At 36.7% G+C, this 21034-nt stretch overlaps 1 protein-coding gene across 1 annotated transcript in view; it reads left to right on the top strand.

Moving 5' to 3' along the window:
* LOC114105010 (guanine nucleotide-binding protein G(q) subunit alpha) overlaps positions 1-21034 on the top strand; it is a 286367-nt gene that overhangs the window by 195969 nt on the left and 69364 nt on the right. Inside the window, exon 3 of the mRNA XM_027951350.2 lies at positions 9577-9731. Coding sequence (XP_027807151.1) covers positions 9577-9731 — 155 coding nt within the window. The remainder of the gene's footprint in view (positions 1-9576; positions 9732-21034) is intronic.

Raw genomic sequence — 21034 nt, forward strand, 5'->3', positions numbered from 1 at the left:
CTGAGATTCAGATACTAAACTTGATACCTGTTGTCCTAACATCCCACCACTTTAGCATTTGTCACAGGTTTTCATTTTTAATAAAGCATTCTTATTAATATCTGCATTAAAATAAGCCAGTTTAGCATTAATAGACATTTACTTTGTGTTTCCAGATTTGTCTGTGCAGGTATATAAACTTCTTGCTTGATTAAATCTCAAATCTGTTCCAACACTTTTCCACATCCTTCCCAGACTCATTGTTAACTGTACCTCCATTTCAAAGACAGCATGTGGCATTTCTACTGAATAGAAAGTTCCAACAAGTGACTGGAGACATCCAGCCCCTTCTAGTCTCAAAGATGTAGAGGCATGTGCTGCTGCTGCCTCTACAAGTCATGCTGTTCTCCGCAAGCTGCAAGACCCACGCACCCACCAGCCCAGCAGTAAGCAGGGTCAATGGGAAGTTTTTGTCATGTGAAATACGTGTGGAAAATCAGGACTGAGCAGTCTGTGTGGTCTAAAAAGCTTTTGCTTCAGTGACTATTTGCTATAAATCTATTACTATTCAATTCATTGTTTGATTGATGCTTTTATTTTGGGACAAATTATTTTAGCCATAATAAGTTTTGAAAAACCTTAAAATACATGTTTAACAACAACAACAAAAAAAATACTGAGCTTTTTTGTTTGTTTCTTAAAGTCAATGATAATGTATAACTTATGTAAAGATTGTTAATATTTAGCATCCACCATTGTAGCCATAGTGATGTCATCAACCACAGAAAATTTTAAAGGCCTAAGTCTTCTGAAAAAGGATTTATATCTACTTCAAAAGTTTGTGGGTATTTTCAGAAGACTTTGCCCAAAGATGACATTTTACATGTGCAGTTGCAGAAAATGTATTTTTATATCAGTCCTTAATGACTTTTCATTTGATAAAGTGACTTCCCTTCTAATCTAATTTAGCTCATCATTTATTCCAGCTATTCTTACACATGTACAAAAATTAAAGCAGTAGTTTTTAATTCATTAACTCTCCTAAACAGAAGAAATCATTTACAAATAATTGATGGTTTAGTTTTTTTTTTTTTTTCACCCACTAATTCATGGAATCCAAGTCAAACTTTTAAAAATTTGTTGATAAAGTGAAATACTTAGCATGGCTTTGGTTACAATAGTAAAACCTTTTGATTATTTAAAATGTTTTAAAAGTCATTGTGGAAATAAGAGTATTTTGTGGTAATGATATAAATATAGTTCTTGATGGAAAAAAGTGTCATTGTAAAGTACTATATATATGAAATAAAGCTTATGGATCAGAAATGCACTTGGAGTTAGTTATGGCTCACATATAAGTCACAATTGTGTCTTAATAACCCTCAACAACCTACTAGTTGTGAGTTTCATCTTCAAAACATATTTAAGAACAGTAGGTTCCTATTGGAAGGTAGTTCCTATGAAAATATTTGAACTTAAATATTTACATATTTTCACATGAAAAATATAATAGTGTAGGAAATATCTTCCATTTAGCAGAATTTGTTCTGACCTTATCAAGTACCTCAGCCTCCAAAGAGAGGATATTTGCAAATTAATTATATTAAGGTCTGCAGAGAAGAATTGAATTGAAAGCATTAACAATTTCAATGTTAATATTCTTTTTTAAAAAAGATTTTTTAAAAAGAATATTGCAAGCAATATTTAAATATTTAAAAGTATAATATGTCCATTTTGAAAAAAAATTAGTCTTCTGAAAAATGTCAGAGACACATTATAAAATACAGATATAGCTAAGAGCATGATTCAAGTACAAGAAGGTACCAACAAAAATATTTCTGCTCGTGTTTCTTTTTTAATCTACATGAACAATGAAAGTTACATTTTTAAGAAATAATTTTGTATTTGGAATTAATGTTTTTAAAAATATGTATTTCCTTGAATAATACCAACATAGTACAACTGATTTGTTGGTCAATAAATAAATATTTTAGAGTTGCATGACATTAACAATTTTAGTAGCCTTTTTTATACTCAAAAGTATCATGGTGTGGTTGGTAAACTGCATCATCACACTCTCAATAGAAAGTCACCAGTTTCTTAGTACTGGTCCCAGTAACGTTCCACAGTTGATTACTACCTATAATCTTCCTAAAATTTATGTCCTTACCAAAGTGACATTATATGACTTCTGTTTATTTAAAAATCTTTCTGGTAAGATATGGGTTTCCTTCATTTCTACTCACATTCTGAATATTTCATTACTCTTTTTCTCAGGACAAAGAGGTATCACTGCTATTATTTTGTTTCATATTTTTACTAATAGAACAGTTTCTTCTCTGTATTAAAGGGGCATTTAGACAAGCTATTTGAAAAGCTCCTTTCCTTCCCCAGGTGCCTATTTCATACAGGGTGTTCCAGAAAGATTGTACCCCTGTGCTGGACCTTGGAATGCTCAGGAGTGTCTGGGCCTCAAAACATTAAGGAACTTGTTCATTTTACTTTGAGGGCTCTGAAAGTCTACGAAACTGAGTTGGGGAGTCTTCTTTATCTGTTTTCTCTTTTGTCAAACAATAAAATCCCAAGCCAGCAGCAACATATTCCTCTGGTTAATAAGATTATAGGAGCACAGACATTACAAAGGGCTAACATGATTAGATTTCTTTTTTTTTTTTTTTTTCTGAGAGGTAATATCAGGAAATGATCCACATATAATATATGATCTCAGAAATGACGATGATATGAATCCATAAAGCAAGGCATTTATGTACTATGCCAGACTGGGGGAGAATCAGCCAGGAAGTTGTTGTATTTGTATAAAATCAAGCCCCTGTTGGCTGTTCAGGTTCTCACTCCCTACTCCATGTTTTAAAAATGTTATCCATAAGTACAACAATCCTATCAACCAGTTGAAAGGAAGATAGCCTCCATGGTCAAACAAGTTTGAGAACTCCAACCCTTAGCTCACAGCTCCATTGATTAATCTAATCCCTTAGATTCCCAGCTCCATTGTCTTCTTGAAGCTTCTGCATTTGCAGTACAGACATCTGTTTAACTTCTTATAACTACCATTCTCTACATTAGTCTTACTTTGACTTTGGAACCTACTTGTCAAATAGATAGCTATTAAAATCTCAAGTAACTAATGTCCCACAAATATTCTTTGAAGGCATCCATACATATATTCCCTAATCTTTTTTTCAATATTGCTTTTTAGTTGTAGGTGGACACAATACCTTTATTTTATTTTTATATGGTGCTGAGGATCAAACCCAGTGTCCCACTCATGCCAGGTGAGCACTCTACCTCTGAGCCAAAACCTCAGCCCATTCCCTAATCTTAATGATTTGTAAATCTTTAAAAGAGTCTCCCTTCCCAGTTTCTTCTTTATCACACTATGACTTTGTATAAACTCTCTGAAAATAAACTGTTCTTTAGGTAGTATTTATGATGCTTATGTGCATATACCCATACTATGATGTTACCATCATAATCATAAAGGTAATAAGTGGGACTTCAAAGAGTGTAAGATTTATTTGTTTATTTATTTAGGTACTGGGGATTTTGAACTCAGGGCCATTTTACCTCTGAACTGCATCCCTATTTATTTATTTTTTAAATTTTATTTTAATTTTGTTTTGAGACAGGGTCTAGCTAAGTTGCTGAAAATAGAACTTGTGGTTCTCCTGTTTCAGCCTCTGGAGTCACTGGGATTACAGGCTGTACCACTGTGCCCTGGTAATGCAAGATTTTGCAGACCTGAGGGCAAGATTCTTTGTAATAGGACCATGTAAATTACATCAGTCCCACACTCTTTGGAACTGCTTGGTTTATATTTTGCCATACTGCGTCAAGCATCTGACCTCCAGTGTCATTGCTTCTGATAATTAGGATATGGTGACAAACATGAAGTACGAAGATGACAAGCACAGAACTAAATAGAAGAATATTTACTTGAAAAATTAGTAATAGGGCCAGAAAAGAGATTTGAGTTCTTTTAAAAGAAAAAGAATGTTTTAAATGATAAAGGAATATTTCCTCCACCCAGGAGGGAATCTACTTTGTGTTGGAATAAGTCAGATAGCCTATTGGAAAGCAAAACCCAAAAGAGAAAGATATTTCCAGCAATATTTTATTTTTCTTTTATTCTGATGCTGGGGATTGAACCCAAGACCTCACCCATGTTAGGCAAGTGCTCTGCCATTGAGCTACTTCTTCAGCCCTTCTTGTATTTTATAGTACTTATAATACTTGTTTTAGGCATTTTACTAACATCTCTTAACTTCACTATTGTGAAGAAATGATGTGTGTTGATTTGGACTATTCAGTTTTAATGCATATTCATTAGTACTTCATGCATCCTAATCTTGCACCAAAGATGATTTACTAATAAATAAGTAATAAATGATTTTTAAATAATACTGACACAATTTTTAAAAAAATAGCTTCACATAATGGTTGCACCCCACTTTTTTGCCCCCACCCCCCAAAAAAATGGCAGAAAATCATGATGATTATATGGTGAAATATGATACAATTAAAATCTGGTTGGTCTCAGGATGATATCAAGCTCTACCTCTTCACTTATGACCATGATTCTTTAAATTGCTCAGTGAGAGACTGAATAGTCTTCATCTAATACCAAGTTTAAGAGGGATATGAGAACTTAGCAAAGAAGAATAAGTAGATCCCTGCCACCAGTAGATTTCAAACAGGATCCATAATCTTCAGGAGGGGCTTCAAGAGGCTGTGTCATGCAGTAACTTGTAATATTGCTGAGCAATGAGTTGCATCATAACTGCAGAGAGGCTTTTCTATGGAATGAGTCAGTCAATAACGTGAACCCAGACAGCAGCGACTCGGTATGACTTTATTGTTGTCATTTATGTAGTAATGCTTATTTAAAAAGATGCAGCAACAACTGTCGCTGTGTGCAGTGTACCTGAGAGAGGGCCAGCTGTTCAGGCTATAAAGGGGTCAGAAAAAGGTGAAGAAGTCTGATGAATAACTGTGTCCAAGTTTTCTGCTGTAAATTTGATGCTGAGGGGCATTTACAAATTTGAGGACTCAGAGACCCAATATCCAGTAAGGGTTTCCAGAATGTCATTTCCCATTTGAACAAATTAAGAGTTGGATGACATGCCAAGGGCACAGAGGCTAGATTGTACATATATACCATGGCTTATATTTTCTGTGCTATTTTTCCTTTTGTTTTTGCCTTTTAAATAACCAGTAGCTTTAGATATTAGGCTCCACCTTTATGTATTTTATATGCATTCTGTAATTTAACCCTGTAAAGTTAAAGCAGTTATTACCCCATATAATGGATGGGAGAGTAAGGTAACCAGGAAGCAGAGGTTTATAGAGATATTGGCTACCTAATGCAAAGTCATTCTCAGCTACAACTGGGTGGGATAAGGCAAATAGGCCAGTCTGAGGGTTTATCACTCTGTTATGTGCTTCCTTTGAGCAGAGGAAAACAAAGCTAGCTGGATTGTTGTTGGTTCCCCCCGCCCCCCATATTTAGAGTCAAATGGAAAATGTAGAAAGATGGGAGCCTCAGTTTAGAATTAAAACAGACTCTGATGGTGGTCCCTATCATTTCTGATTCAGAGGTCCTCCAAAGTCTCCCCTTCAAACAGAGCAGATCTAATGAGCTGAATATTTGTGTCTAAGAGCTTCAGCAAATGTGGAAGTTACCATTTGGTTTTTAGTTCCAGAGTGTAGGAATAAAAATAGGTGTGACATTCCAGTGTAAAGCCACCTTGAGCTGTTAATGAGTTTTTGAAAATCCTTTCAAAGTGACCATGAGATTTTTAAAATTTCATTTGAAAGCTTGGCCCTCGTGGGCAGGGTAAGACCTAAGACCTATGTGGTAGGACCTCTGTTCCTTCTTCCCTTTGCAGAAACAACCATGGAAATATCAACACATCTAAGATTTACCTGAATTTTATGATCACCATGTCACAAAAACAAGACATTACCACATTGGCACATCTCACAGTTTCCATGTGGCCTTTCCCTAGAATTCTGCCAGAATTCCTAAGAGGAACTTTTTAGAGTTCTCACAGTGTTCCTTCTAAGGCTTGCCATGAGCTTCCTAAGAGTTCTGAAAGCTAGCATTCAGCATTAAATATCTCCACCCAATGTGCTCAACAGTAACTTAAAATGAAATAAATTTATATTTTACATTTTATTTTTATGATTCATTAACACATTTTGCTTTTCTGTGTACAATGCTTAAAATAGGTTAATTATAATTGACTTATTATTTATGTTATTGAAGGCGACTTCATCATATGCAATTTTATTGATAATTGTTTTAATTTAACATAATTATTTATAATTTTTTACTACTGTTTGACATTTGGGCAAATTTTTAATAGAACCTAATTTATCTTTCTATTCTAACATACTAAAAAATATTATTTCCACAATGCAAAATGTTTTTTACAAAAAAAAATCAAGGATTGCTATTCCTTTGGGAATGTTTATGTCAACAATTTTTGAGTTCTGTGTGTGTTTTACAAAATGCCGCCAAGCTTTTAAATAACTTAGAGAACATCACATGAAAGCTCCTACATAAATGCAAATTATAATTGATTATATTTGAATGCCTTTTTCCAAAAAGAGCAAGGATGGAATTCTTAACTTCAGCTTTAAAAGTGACTTAGAAATCCTGACCTGGGTGAAGGCAGCACAGTGATCAGTGTATATTAAGGGCAATATTCTTTCTTAGATGATGGAGGTTGACTTGAGAGTTATAGATTCAGCACTGAGACAAATGATATGGCATTCATTATGCAGGTTTGTGTGAATTGAATCACCATGATTTTTCCTCACAAGACCATCCCCCCACCCCCACAGTTAAAAGAAGGTATCATGTTTATTTCGCCTACAAAGGTTTTGTTTGTGTTATTCCTTCTCTTTGGAAGCCTCATGAATCTTCATCTTCACCTGTTGTCTAGCTAACTCCTATCTTCTCTCTGATACCTACTCAGTCCATGCTGCATTGAACTTGCTCATGTACAAAGTTAGCTATGTTCTGCCCTGTCTTCTCAGCTATGGTTAGAGATAATAAGGTATATTTTGCTGAATGATATTGTGTGCTCATAGAGGAACAGTGTCATAACTCTTCAGTGTTACACATTGTGGGTGTGTTTATTACACATATTTACAGTCATGCAATTTATGCTAGATGAGATCATAGGTGTTTTGGTTGAGTTGTCTTATGTTTATGGACAGGGAAAATTTATATAAAAATGTAATTTCTCATAAGAATCATCACTCGCATTATAGGTAAAGCCAGAATTAGAATTTAGGTATCGTAATTTCCAGCCTACTTTAGTACCCACTCTTCTTTCTTCCTTCCTTCCTTCTTTCATTTTACAAATACTTATCATTCACCCGGTATCAGACACTTTGCTAGGCCCTGATAATGCATTGTTGAGCCTGTCTTGGAACTTATACTATCATTAGGGAGAAAGATAATAACAAATATCACGTAAATGCCCCTATTCCAGCTACTGAACTAAGCGTTGTTAAGAATTCTGTAGTTCTATGAGAGTAAGTAACGGTAAGTAATGGATGGACTCTTTCCAAATGCCATTGCTTGGCCTAGTGGAGTGAGTTATCAAATTCATTTTGGAAATTCTACCTACCCTAACCTATGTCACCATGTACTTTTACCCAATCCGGAAAGCAGTCTTAGCCATTTCACCTAGTACATAATGGAATTTGTCTACATATTATTGTAGTAAAATGCCAGAAAATTATTCAGTCATCAGCATCCATTAAAAGTACCCACCAATGTCACCTACTGTGTCCCAGGTTGTATGACTTTAGACTATATCCAACAGGAAAACATTTGGCATATGTCCCTGCTTCCATCCCACCTTTTGCCTTCCTCAATATTCTCAGATTTCTCAAGAGAACCCATGGGATATGTAATTTAGGATTATATCAGGGGTGGTCAATTGTCCTATCTCAGGACACAAAGTTAGTGCTTGTTCATGCTTAGTGAGCAAGGGCAGAAAGGGAGGGGTTGAAACCTGATGTTAGCCGTACTTGCTGATGTTGGGCAGAGTGAAGGAAGCCTCATACGCTTGGAGGAGGGCCAATTCTATAGGCAGAGCAGATGGGTTCAGCCCAGTCTTTGGGAACAAGAAAGTTCAACCTGATGTAACAGTGTGGCTGTTGAGCCAAGCAAAGCACAGCCTGGACATTCACTTGGGCCACTGTTTTTGAAAGGCTCCACTCAGAAGGAACTCTGATTGAGGTAGGCCCCACCAAGGATGGGATTCAGAACTCCACGCTGTTAACATTGCTGATAGGTTAACAAAGCATTGGCTAGACTGGGACTAATTCCTGAAAATAACTATAGGAATCCATTTCCAAGATCAGATAACAGAGTGGAGCTAGGGCTTCTCCTTGCTAGATCTGATTGTTGTGGTCAGAGTAGAACTCATAAGAAAGGGGATTTCTTAAGTCTAGAGTGTGTTGAACTTCTTAAAACCTTAAGTCAAAATTAGTGTATTAAAAAAGGTCTTGTCCTACTTATGGGAAGAGAAGAAAGGTAAAGGTTGGGATCCAAACAGGGCTGGAATGAATAATTTAGCCAAGATGTAATCATGATAGCCTTGCTAACCTTGTTAAAAAGTTTGTATCTCTATGCAAACTCAGGACTCTTTCAATAATTATCAGCCATCTGCCTCCAATTTTCAAATTAATTAGTTATTATATTTATTTTTATTTGCATATTTGTGTCTAATTTGCGTATATATTACATTCAATAAAACCTAATTTCATTAGGATTATTAGTGATATATTCTGGCTAATTTGAGAATAAATGATGTTTGGTTAATAAAAAATATTGTTATTTCAATCTTATTGAAAAATATTTTAAATCCCTCTTTCCTGATAAATGTAGTATAATGAAAATAAGAACTTTTTTATGGTTAAAAAATTGAGTGGGGTCCTTAATCTGATAATATAGACAAGGCAGATAGAAAATATTTTGGAGGTTGGAGTGTGTAGGGGTAGAGGGAAGATGATTATTATTGTTCAAATTAATCATTAATATTAACTGTTCTTCTGGTGGTTTTATACCCTACCCTAAAAGTGAACCGTTAAAAAATCACCTGATTAGTTGATGATTCTGAGTTTCTGCTAAGACATGTAATAGTTATGGGCTGATGTGGTATGTGTTTATTATAATAATTTATAAACATAGAGGGGATAATAATTTAATATTAATAGTTTTAGGGTCACCATACTTGCCTGAAAACATCTCAGCATACGTAAGATGACTTTATTACTGTTCTGGCAAGAGAGCTGAACACTCTGCCTTCTTACAGTTTTTCTGATCAACTTTAAATAGCCTTAAGGTTTCCTGTAGAAAGAAAGACTTGAGATTGTTTTCTCTAAGAAAAATTAAAAATGTGAAGTGTAACTTTATTATGAATCAATTTGAAAATTAGTCTAAGAAGGAAGATGTTACTTGAATCATGCACAATGTAACGTGTAAATCAAAGGTCATTTGGGAAGTAATGAAAAGGGTATTAAAACTGCCGCTTTTTTTTTTTTTTTGTTAAACAGGCTCATGCACAATTAGTTCGAGAAGTTGATGTGGAGAAGGTGTCTGCTTTTGAGAATCCATATGTAGATGCAATAAAGAGTTTGTGGAATGATCCTGGAATCCAGGAATGCTATGACAGACGACGAGAATATCAGTTATCTGACTCTACCAAATAGTGAGTATCCAGGCAGGAGGCATTGTGATCTTTCTCTTTACCCTGGTTTCATTTGAATATGTTCTACAATTGTTATAACGTCCGCATTCTGTGCTATGTATGTAGTAATCAAACTTAGGAATTATAGATACTAGGCTTGTTCCAAACTCATAAATCTAGACTATAGATTTTCAAATAGGTAAAAGAAAATACTCACAATGGAGAGTATTTTCTTTTACCTATTTGAAAAACAAAACAGAAGAATCTAGGAATCTGATTTTACCACCTTGTTTCCTCCCCAAAATTGCAAAACCAGTAATTGTCAAACAAACTACTGCAGTTTGAAATCTTGTAATAATAATTTTTGAGACATTCTGATCTTGTTCATGTGCTGGAAAACAAAACATTAGATATTGCAAATAAAAATATGATTGTGGCTTCTTAAAACATAAGATTTCCTAGTTTGAGTTCTCAGAATCTTGACCGTTTTCTGAGAGCCACTATTCTGTTGATGGATGGGTTTTCCTTTGCATGAAAATTGCATGTGAGTCTAATTTTGCATGCATTCCAGAATTATTTTGTGAGTTGTCAGTCAAACTCATGTGTCCTGGGAAAGATTTGCGTTCTAGAGAGATCTGTCAATTCTCCAGTTAAATCTTGCCTAACGGAAGGAAAGTAAAGATGTTGGTAATCATTGGATTAGTGTCATCATTGTATTCAACAGTCTAGATAATCCAGCACATGAAAAATAGTGAGAATGTTTTTTGTTTTTTGGTTTTTTTTTTTGTAGTATTTAGCCAGATTTCTGTCTGCATTAATTATGTTAACCCAATTTGCCTTTTGTCTTATTTTGTGGACACAATGGGTGGAAAATATTCAGCAGCCTTAGGCCAATTTATTTGATAAAGTCCCCAGTAGATAAGAGCAGGGTCTTGGGGAAAACAAGGAGTCCCAATAGGCTGATTTGTATTACTTAATACAAATACATGGAAGACCTCAGAGCTGTGCCCTCTTGTTTTTCCAGTGTAGTTGTATCTTTGCATTTATAGAAAACGAGTTATGATTCAGGTCGGCCATAGAAATATTGCCTGATCAAAATATTTGCTTGTATTCTTATGGCAAATTTTAATTACATAATTCTGGAATGTGACATAAAATATCTCTTACACCTGAACTAAGGCTCATCTCCTTATGTGCCTCTGAAATATGTGCTATACTCATTCCATTTCTTCATCTTCCTCCTTCCACACATCCAAATCACTCTCCTTTCCCTGGGCTCCCTCCTGCTCACCTTAGTTCACCCATCTTCCCTTCATTCCCTCCCTCTGTCCTTTCCTTCCTTCTTCCTCCCTTCTGAGCTTCTGCTATGTAAGTTTCTTTGAGTACAGAGATGGGAAAAAATACATTCAACTATTCTCTGTTCCAAATTCTACCCCCCTCCACCTTTGACCAGCTGTCTGTCTTGTACTTCCTGCCCCCTCTGTCCTTCTGTTTCCTTTGCCATTTCAAATTTCATCGATCCCCCTCGCCCAATGTTGTGTTTTATCCATCCTCCCTGTTCCTGCTCGTTTTGTCTCCCCTGCTCTGCTTCTTTACTCCTCCACCCTCCTTTTTAGTTCTCTCTGGTTCTAACTTCTTTCCGTTTCTCACATTTCTACTTTGATGCCTTTACTTAAATAACCTTTGTCTTTTCCATTTATTTGAAATTCCATTCCTTCCCCTCCCTGCCTCTTTTATTTATCCATTATTTGTAATGGTCCTCCCCACAGTGAGATCTTGCTAGTTGGTAAAGAGCTCTAAAATCTAATAATTATATGCTCATCAGAGTTAGGTTCTCCCTCAGGAATCTGGTTTTCTTTTTGACCAAGATAGACCCTTTGGTAGATTCCTTGTGCATGAAGACACCTGTTTTGGTTACCAGGTTTGTGGTCTTGAGACAAGCCTCCATTACCTCAGATGACATTCCCCCTATTTAGATTTGTAGATTTCTGGATATGTGTGCATTACTTAATATGAGAATTGGATGCTACCATACCTACTTGCTTTTGGGCAAAGAGCTATCCTAGTCAGTTCCTCCAGGTCCTGTTGGTGCTGTGATCATCAGGAAGCCACTATCTTAGAATTCTGCAGGTACAGGCCAGGTCCACCATAGAAACAGGCCTACTCATTGGACACATGCATTTTGATAGAGCCAGACCACGACTGGGGCATCTGGTGCAGACTGATCTCAACCACCTCAAGTTTCCTCTTATGGAAATGGGGAGAAGTCGATATCCCAAATTACATATATATGGGTACATATATCTAAGATAGATACATATACCTGATTCTAGAAGACATTTTCCTATATAGTAAAAACTATAATATTATACCTGAAGTTAATACTTAGTACTTATCAGTTCATATTCAAATTTCCCAGATTCTTCCAAAAATATTCTTTAAAAGTGATTGATTTTAGGACTACACACACCATCTGCTTGTCATGTCTCTATATGACCATTTTATTATTAGTTGTTTAAAATATTACATAGCTCTAGACATACCATATTTCATACATTTGATTCAAGTGGGTTATGAGCTCCCATTTTTCCCCCGTATACAGATTGCAGAATCACATCGGTTACACATCCACGTTTTTACATACTGCCATACTAGTGTCTGTTGTATTCTGCTGCCTTTCCTATCCTCTACTATCCCCCCTCCCCTCCCCTCCCTTCCCATCTTCTCTCTCTACCCCATCTACTGTACTTCATTTCTCTCCCTTGTTTTTTTTCCCACTTTCCCCTGACTTCCTCTTATATGTAATTTTGTATAATGATGAGAGTCTCCTTCCATTTCCATGCAATTTCCCTTCTCTCTCCCTTTCCCTCCCACCTCTCGTCCCTGTTTAATGTTAATCTTCTTCTCATGCTCTTCCTCCCTGCTCTGTTCTTAGTTGCTCTCCTTATATCAAAGATGACATTTGGCATTTCTTATTTAGGGAATGGCTAGCTTCACTTAGCATAATCTGCTCTAGTACCATCCATTTCCCTGCAAATGCCATGATTTTGTCATTTTTTAGTGCTGAGTAATACTCCATTGTGTATAAATGCCACATTTTTTTATTCATTCATCTATTGAAGGGCATCTAGGTTGGTTCCACAATCTAGCTATTGTGAATTGTGCTGCTATGAACATCAATGCAGCTGTATCCCTAGAGTACGCTCTTTTAAGGTCTTTAGGGAATAGTTCGAGAAGGGGGATAGCTGAGTCAAATGGTGGTTCCATTCCCAGCTTTCCAAGGAATCTCCATACTGCTTTCCAAATTGGCCGCACCAATTTGCAGTCCCACCAGCAATGAACAAGTGTACCCTTTTCCCCACTTGTTGTTGTTTGACTTCATAATGGCTGCCAATCTTACTGGAGTGAGATGGTATTTGAGGGTGGTTTTGATTTGCATTTCTCTGACTGCTAGAGATGGTGAGCATTTTTTCAAGTACTTGTTGATTGTTTGTATGTCCTCCTCTGAGAAGTTTCTGTTCATGTCCTTGGCCCATTTATTGATTGGGTTATTTGTTTTCTTATTGTTTAATTTTTTGAGTTCTTTGTATACTCTGGATATTAGGGCTCTATCTGAAGTGTGAGGAGTAAAAATTTGTTCCCAGGATGTAGTCTCCCTATTTACCTCTCTTATTGTTTCTCTTGCTGAGAAAAAACTTTTTAGTTTGAGTGAGTCCCATTTGTTGATTCTTGTTTTAAACTCTTGTGCTATGGGTGTCCTATTAAGGAATTTGGAGACTGACCCCACAGTATGTAGATCGGAGCCAACTTTTTCTTCTATCAGACGCAGAGTCTCTTTTGATTAACTTAGGTTTAAAGTTGATTTTATTCGATATGAGTATGGCCACTCCTGCCTGCTTCCGAGGACCATATGAGTGGTATGATTTTTCCCAACCTTTCACCTTCAGCCTGTGTATATCTTTTCCTGTCAGATGAGTCTCCTGAAGGCAGCATATTGTTGGATCTGTTTTTTTAATCCAAGTTACTAGCCTATGTCGCTTGATTGGTGAGTTTAAGCCATTAACGTTTAGGGTTACTAATGATATATGGTTTGTACTTCCAGTCATGTTTATTTATTTATTTATTTATTGTAATTTGGCTTGTTTTTCCTCTTTGGTTATCCCCCCCCCCTTTACTGAGTTACCTCCCACTGTTAGTTTTGGGTGCTGTTTTTCATTTCCTCTTCTTGTAGTGTTTTGCTCAAAATGCTTTGCTGTGCTGGTTTTCTGGCTGCGAATTCTTTTAACTTTTGTTTATCGTGAAATATTTTAATTTCATTGTCAAACCTGAAGCTTAATTTTGCTGGATACAATATTCATGGTTGGAATCCATTATTTTTCAGTGTTTGAAATACGTTGTTTCAGGATCATCTCGCTTTCAATATCTGTGATGAAAAATCAGCTGTTAACCTATTTGGTTTACCCCTGAATGTAGTCTGCCTCCTTTCTATTGTAGCTTTTAATATTCTCTCCTTGTTCTGTATGTTGGATATCTTCATAATAATGTGTCTTGGAGTTTGTCTATTACAGTTTTGTATGTTGGTGGTCCTGTAGGCTTTCAGAATTTGGCAGTCCATTCCATCTTTCATTTCTGGAAAGTTTTCTAAGATTATTTCATTCAACAGATTGCTCATTCCTTTGATTTGGACCTCTATATCTTCTTCTATCCTAATGACTCTTATGTTTGGTTTTTTTATGACATATCTCTTGGATGTTTTGCTCGTGGTTTCTTACCAGCCTTTCTGCGTTGACTATACTCTTCGAGTTGATAAACTTTGTGTTCATTATCTGATGTTCTAAGTTCTATTTGATCTAGTCTATTTGTAATATTCTCATTTGAGTTTTTGATTTGGTTTATGGTTTTCTGCATTTCTAGGATTACTGTTTGATTTTTTAAAAAAATCTCTATCTCCTGGTAGAGTTTATTTTTTGCTTCTTGAATCTGCTTATGTAATTCATTTTCAAAGTATTCTTTCATTGTTTGGACTTGTTGTCTAATGACTTCTTTGAGATTCCATTCCATCTGAGTCAGGTATGCCTTGAGTTCTTTCTCTGTCCATTTTTCTGATGCCTCTAGGTTCTCCTGTAGATTTAAGTTGTCCTGCATTGTTTGTAATCCTTTTTTCCCTTGTTTTTTCATGGTGTTCACTTTACTTTCCAACTCTGTTTAACTGCTGTGTTTCTGTTTTCTCCTATAAATTTGTTTTGGTTTTGTATATCTCTGTGGTCTCTCCTATGTGTTGGGAGACTATGTCTAGAGATGTTGGGCTTTATTGTAATTTAAAGCTAATTCATTCAATTCATAAAAGGCTTACAGATTCTGTAGGCATATAGTGATCTGTTGTTTGGTCTTAGGACTTTATGTTTAAGTTGGGTGCTATGATGGTATGAAGGTTAGTATGTCTTGGCTACTTTGGAAGATTGCTCTACTGAAGAGGGATATTAACAGGCGAATGGATCAGGGTATTTGGTAATAGCTAGGTACTTAGAAGCCCTATTTACAGCCTCAGAACAGTCACCTATTTGCATTTAGAAAATTACACGTAATGAAAGTTGTAATGCTTGGGATGAAAGTTAGGGGGAAGGGGAAGGAAGGAGTCCTTAGAGAGAAAAAGGGAGAGAAAGATAGGTAGAATAAACGAGAATGGAAAGGGAAAAAAAAAGAATAAATGAAGTCTTTGAGTTCTATTTTCTTCTCTTCCAGTAGGCGGAGCTGTGCCCTCCGAGAGGAGCTTCTGCCCTCTATGTGCTGGCAACAATCCCTGTAAGGTGGCTCCTCTTCCCCTACTGGGCATCTCTCCAATCCTGTTAGTCCAGAGCCTTTTCTCTTCTCCAGCCCCTCCCCCCTTCCTCCTGCCAGCCAGCCAGGCCCCGCTCACACCGTCAGTTTAATTTGTCTGGACCCCTTCGGTAGCCACGCCCCCCGGGAACTGGCGGCTAAGGCCTTGGGTGTTGCCACTGGTGGTAAGGGGAGTTTGGGGTCGGGAGTCCCTTCTGCTTCCCTCGGCCCCTACAGTCACTCCCACGGAGCTCTGGGGCGAGATTTTTGAGGTTTCCCAGCTGTATATATCTGGTGGGGATGGGAGTCACACACCTGCTAAAGCTGATTTCGCTGGGAAGCTATTCTGTCCACCAAACTCTGGTGACGTCAGCTCTCTGCTATGGCGGGCCCCAGACTCCTTGCCAGAGTGTCTGATGGGAGGGGTGGGTCTTGCCTGTCTCTGGTCTGTCCCAGTCTCGGTTTCAGTTCTGGTCCGCTGTTTCATGCAGGCTTGTTTAGAAACCTCTTCATAGGGTCTCTACGCTGCACACGTTATCCGGCAGTGCTGAAACGCCTCCTTCTGCGCTGGTTGCCAGGCAGCGGCGGCCCGGACCTCGGCGCAGGGTGGCCGAGATTCACCCGTCCGGGGCAAGCTGTCACCTCAAATAATCCCAACTTCCCCAGCTAGGTCTCACTTCAGCGGAATTTTGCTGGGAGTTTCTCAGCAGGTAGAATCCGAACGTTCTGATGTGTCTGTCTGTGTGGCTGAGGAGGTACTGAAAGCACTGTCTTCCCGCCCGCCGCCATGTTGAGTCTCTTCTATATGACCATTTTATACCTCCCTGGCTTGGTTGAAGACATTGGCCTGGGTTTGACTGGTGGCTTCATAGTAAGATTTAGCTTGCTTCTGTAGCCCATGGATTTCCTATAAACTGGAAGTTATATTGAAGATCTGATTAGATTCAAGGTAAACATTGTGACTAATATGCATGCTAAATGATGTTATACATTATCTTACCCATCGTTGGTGAAGCTAAGATTTCCCACAGTGTTAGGTTAATGGCCTCCTCCATTGATTTTATTTTTTTTTTCTCTTGTGATGTTATTTTGTTTCTGAGCAATCTCTAGTACTCCATCAATTTTTCTTCACCTAATGCTTTTCATTCTAATCAGTAGTCCTTGCCTTATTGAATGATGCAACTAGGATTTGTAAAAGAACTATTTTTTTTTTCTTATATTGCTTGGTGCACACTGGCCTTCTATGAAGAAGAATGTCCTCTCTTCGGTGGGTACTATATGATTCTCTTGAAATACAATTCCTACTGGAAAGTTATATATTTCAGTCTTTTGTTTAAAATCAGTAATCTATTGCATGCACTGGATAAGATGATGACTGTATGATTTATTATGCAGACCAGGACACTTTTGAGAAGGAAGGAGTTGCTATTCATGATTCTAATGAAATAGCAAGCATAAATGAAATCTCCAGCTGGGCAGGAACTTTTGGTTACCTTAGCTAAATGAAATAAAGGGATTTGGTTGGTTCATTTGTTTCCTTCATTTCCTCCAGAATACTCTTTTTTATTTCAAGGAGAGTAGATTCAGTTGTATCCTGCCAATTATTGAAGAAGTTGTAAATGGAGCTCAGTTAATTGGCCCCATGTTTCTGATCCCTTCCAGGGATGTTGTAAGACTCTTGGTAGATCAGTGCCCAAGCAGCCCTTAATCTCACTGCATCAGGAGTTCTGAGAACCAGCATCATATAATTCTTCCTAATCTTAGTTCTGGTGCTTTACCTTTCTTTTAGATAGGAACCCTCCCAACATAGGGATAGTACCCATGGCACCCTTTATTTACTCATTACAGGGGTCCACATGTTCTCCAGAGTGGCCGCAGTAAATACTCTGTAAACTGCAGAGAATAGGACTGGTGAGGATATAGGTTACTGTGTATGAAACATCCCCAAACCCCAACACTGAACTCATTTTCACAGAATAACTCAAAATACCTCCCTTTCTCTGTATTTGAGATGATTTGTTTCCTTTTTTCTTTTGACATTTTTGTGTATCCTCTTCCTGGCCAATCTTGAATGTTTTATCTTGCTTCATATGAGGTGTCCATTTCATTTCTCTCCTATAATTAAAATAAAACATATTTCATTGATATTCTGAATCAATTTCTTTTCTCTTCCCCACCCTAGACCTAATTTATTATATAATATCACTATCTTATAGAAGTCTCTTTGAGCTTAGTGCTGTCTCTAGTGACAGTTCTTCTATTTAGCTTAAGGGGATATGTAGATATTAAATTTCTAACATAAACTGATGCCTCTCAGGCACATCTGCTTAAAGGATGCAGCATAGCCACTCTTCTTATTGTGAGCCTGCTGGTTGTCAGATTCCATGCAAGCAACATGTTAAGAACACTGAGATCAAAGAACAATCATGCTTTTCTTTCGGTTTTCTGTCTGAGGAACTCCTGTTCATCCTTCTAAATGCAATTCAAGAATCATCTTTTCTGAAATAACAGAATGATCTTGCCTGGTACCAAGACTATGTCACCTATCTTAAGACTTTGTACATCTCTCTTATATTTGTTTTTATTTACAAAAATGTCACTCTCTACCCTCAGTGCCTAATAGTGACTGCTCCTGTTTGACCTTCACAAATGATTTTTTCATGAAATAATAGATGAGTAATTTCACTGACCATGGTGTTAGCACTATCTCCCTTTGGCCATTTTATGAGCTATAATGTTTCAGAGCAGAAAGCATTTAGGTCTTTTTTCTTGCCATTTTTAAAGTATGGAATGTAAAAGACTAATGAAAAACAGTTATTGCTACTATTTGGTGAACATTTACTACATGTTATATTCTATGCTTAGTCTTTTACATGCATTATTCCATTTAATCCTCAAAGCCCCCCCCCCCCCCAGTGGTAGATATTTATCCTCCCCTTCTGTTAGAGGAGAAAATAAGGTCTCAAAAAGATTGAGTAATTTGTTCAAGGTCACACAGTTAATAAGAGGGAGGAGGAGGAGGTGAATTAATGCACATTTGCTTATTGGAGAGCCTGAGTTTTTAACTAGTGTGAAAAATGCAACCTTACAAAGGATGGATGAATGGAAGAAACATAGATATACATGTAGATTAATAATGATTAGGCCAACAGATATATAGATGATAGACTATGATTAGGGGCATTATAAATCACCATGAAAGATACACATTATTTTTTAATCTTTATCATTGTTGTCTACAAGTAGTTTCATATTTATGAGGTGAAGGAGAAAAAATATATCATTTATAGAAAACAAGCCCACCAGGTTTTGTATTATCATCATAAAAACTTAGCCATGTTTAGCTAAGTGTCAATTATTCATGCTAACATGGAAGATGATCTAGTCACAGATAATTCAGAAATGTTATTTTAAAGCTTTAAACTATAATCTTTACCTCTTACCCATCCCCCATACAAACACTTCACCTAATCACTTTTTTATTGGCGCTAATATTAAGAATACAAAGCATCATTTGAGTTTCTCTCTTTCTGCTCTGATTAGGCATCTTGCTACCATAATAAGCAATCAGATGGCTCAAAGGATAGGCAACAGTGTTAAAAACAAAGAGATGAAACAGAAAATGGATAAGTGGTTTGAGTTGTTAGCAATTGGTTTTAATTTTATATATTCTTCTAATTCTATATAATGAAAGAATAAAAAGCATTTTAAGATCCTGGAGAGTTTTGTAGATCCTTTTATTAACTTTTTTGTTGTTATTGATAAAAAGCCTGAGGGTTCTGAATATCTTTAGATAAATAGTACAATTAACAGATGGCTGTAGGTTTACTTTCTTTTTTCTGGGGTTCAACACCTGCTTTAATATACTGAGACATCAGGTCAAATGAGTTTACTGCCTACAATACTAAAAGCTCCCTGACGTTAACCAGAGATACACAAATCTCAATCACACTGACATGTAGTGAAAAAAAGTCCTCACACTGAGGCTTTGACTGAAGACTACTCTTATCTATGTTCACACTAAGAGACCAAGTAATCCATAATCTCACTTTACTCAAGTTCCCTCCAGGGAGATCAGGCACCTTGAAATTTCCACATTGTCCAAAGCATGTAAATCTAAAATATATGGAGAAATTGGCCTTTTGGCATAGGTCAACATTGGAACTTCTTACCTGCTTACGTTTTTAATTGAACCTGATTATGATCCTGTACCAATATATTATGTGTCATGTTGAATTTAAAATGCAAAAGGAATTTCAGAGTGAGGATAGCAAATCTCCCTGACTTAGGACTGAATTCTTGAGCAGGTACCTTGCTACAAAGTGGCTGACTGATGAGTCAAATACTCAAATCCTGTAGTGTGTTGGCTTTGCTCTTCTGGCCATTCTTATTTTTCCCTTTATCTAATGATCTGTAAAAACATCTAAGCCTACTCCAGGCTTTTGAAGGCACAAAAGACAATCATATGGCAAGCCTCTTGGGCCAAGATATAGCTGTAGATGGAATTCCCTTTACTGTTCACCACTTCCGGGGCCTAAATGAGCCTTGCTTTCCTGACATGGCATGTGATATGTGATCTTTAAATTCTCAAGTCCTTTGATTCCATTGCAGTAGACTGCCTTTGAGAAATCATTATCTATGCAGTCAAGTCAAAACATAGTACCCGTGGATTTACCTGGAGATGTAATGAACAGAAAAATTATTCCCTACATGGTTAAATTACTAAAACTTCTGTCTTTAGCTCATAAAAGGGTATTGATCTTGAACAGTTTTGTTCTCTTCTAAAGAGCAACAATAATAACACGCAGTGTCATTTTTTCCATTTGAGTGACATATTTACTTCTATTCTTGTTTTGTTATCTAATAGGCCACATCTTCTAATACCTTTTGCAAGAGTGAAACAAACAAAACAAAAAAATCCTTTCTTGTCTTCCTCAGTGAACTCTTGATGACTTAAGAGTTGCTCTTTATTGTTTCCTTTTCAGAATGTTTGGAGCTCATAAGGTTTAGGAGAAAGGTCTTAGAAGTGCTTAATGATTTGCTAAACCACTATAGATAAAAATAGGAAAAAGGGCTGGAATTGGCCCTTGTTCACCATCATCCACTTTACCAAAGAGCCTCCTGAGTGTGGGAGACAGACGGGCTCCAGTTTATCAGTTAACTGCCTGTTCGTACGTTAGCAGGACTTTTGCACCTTTATATTTTGATTCCCTTAGAGTTCTTTCCACAGTAGTTCCTCAGGATGATTATGTGCCCAGCTAAAACTTGTGGTGCTATTCCTATAAAACAGGGATCAGTAAACCACAGGACAAATTTAGCCCACTGACTATTTTTATAAATAAAATTTTATTGGAACACAACAGTACCCTTTCATTTATTCATTGTCTATAGCAGATTTTTCACTTGAAAGCACTGTCAATTAGTTACAAGAGATCATATGGCTCCCAAAGCCAAAAAATTCACATATACGCAATACAATTTCAGATTCCTCCTATAGAAAAGTAAAT

This window comes from Marmota flaviventris, chromosome 13, assembly GCF_047511675.1.
Source record: "Marmota flaviventris isolate mMarFla1 chromosome 13, mMarFla1.hap1, whole genome shotgun sequence".
In the NCBI taxonomy this organism is placed as follows: Eukaryota; Metazoa; Chordata; class Mammalia; order Rodentia; family Sciuridae; genus Marmota; species Marmota flaviventris.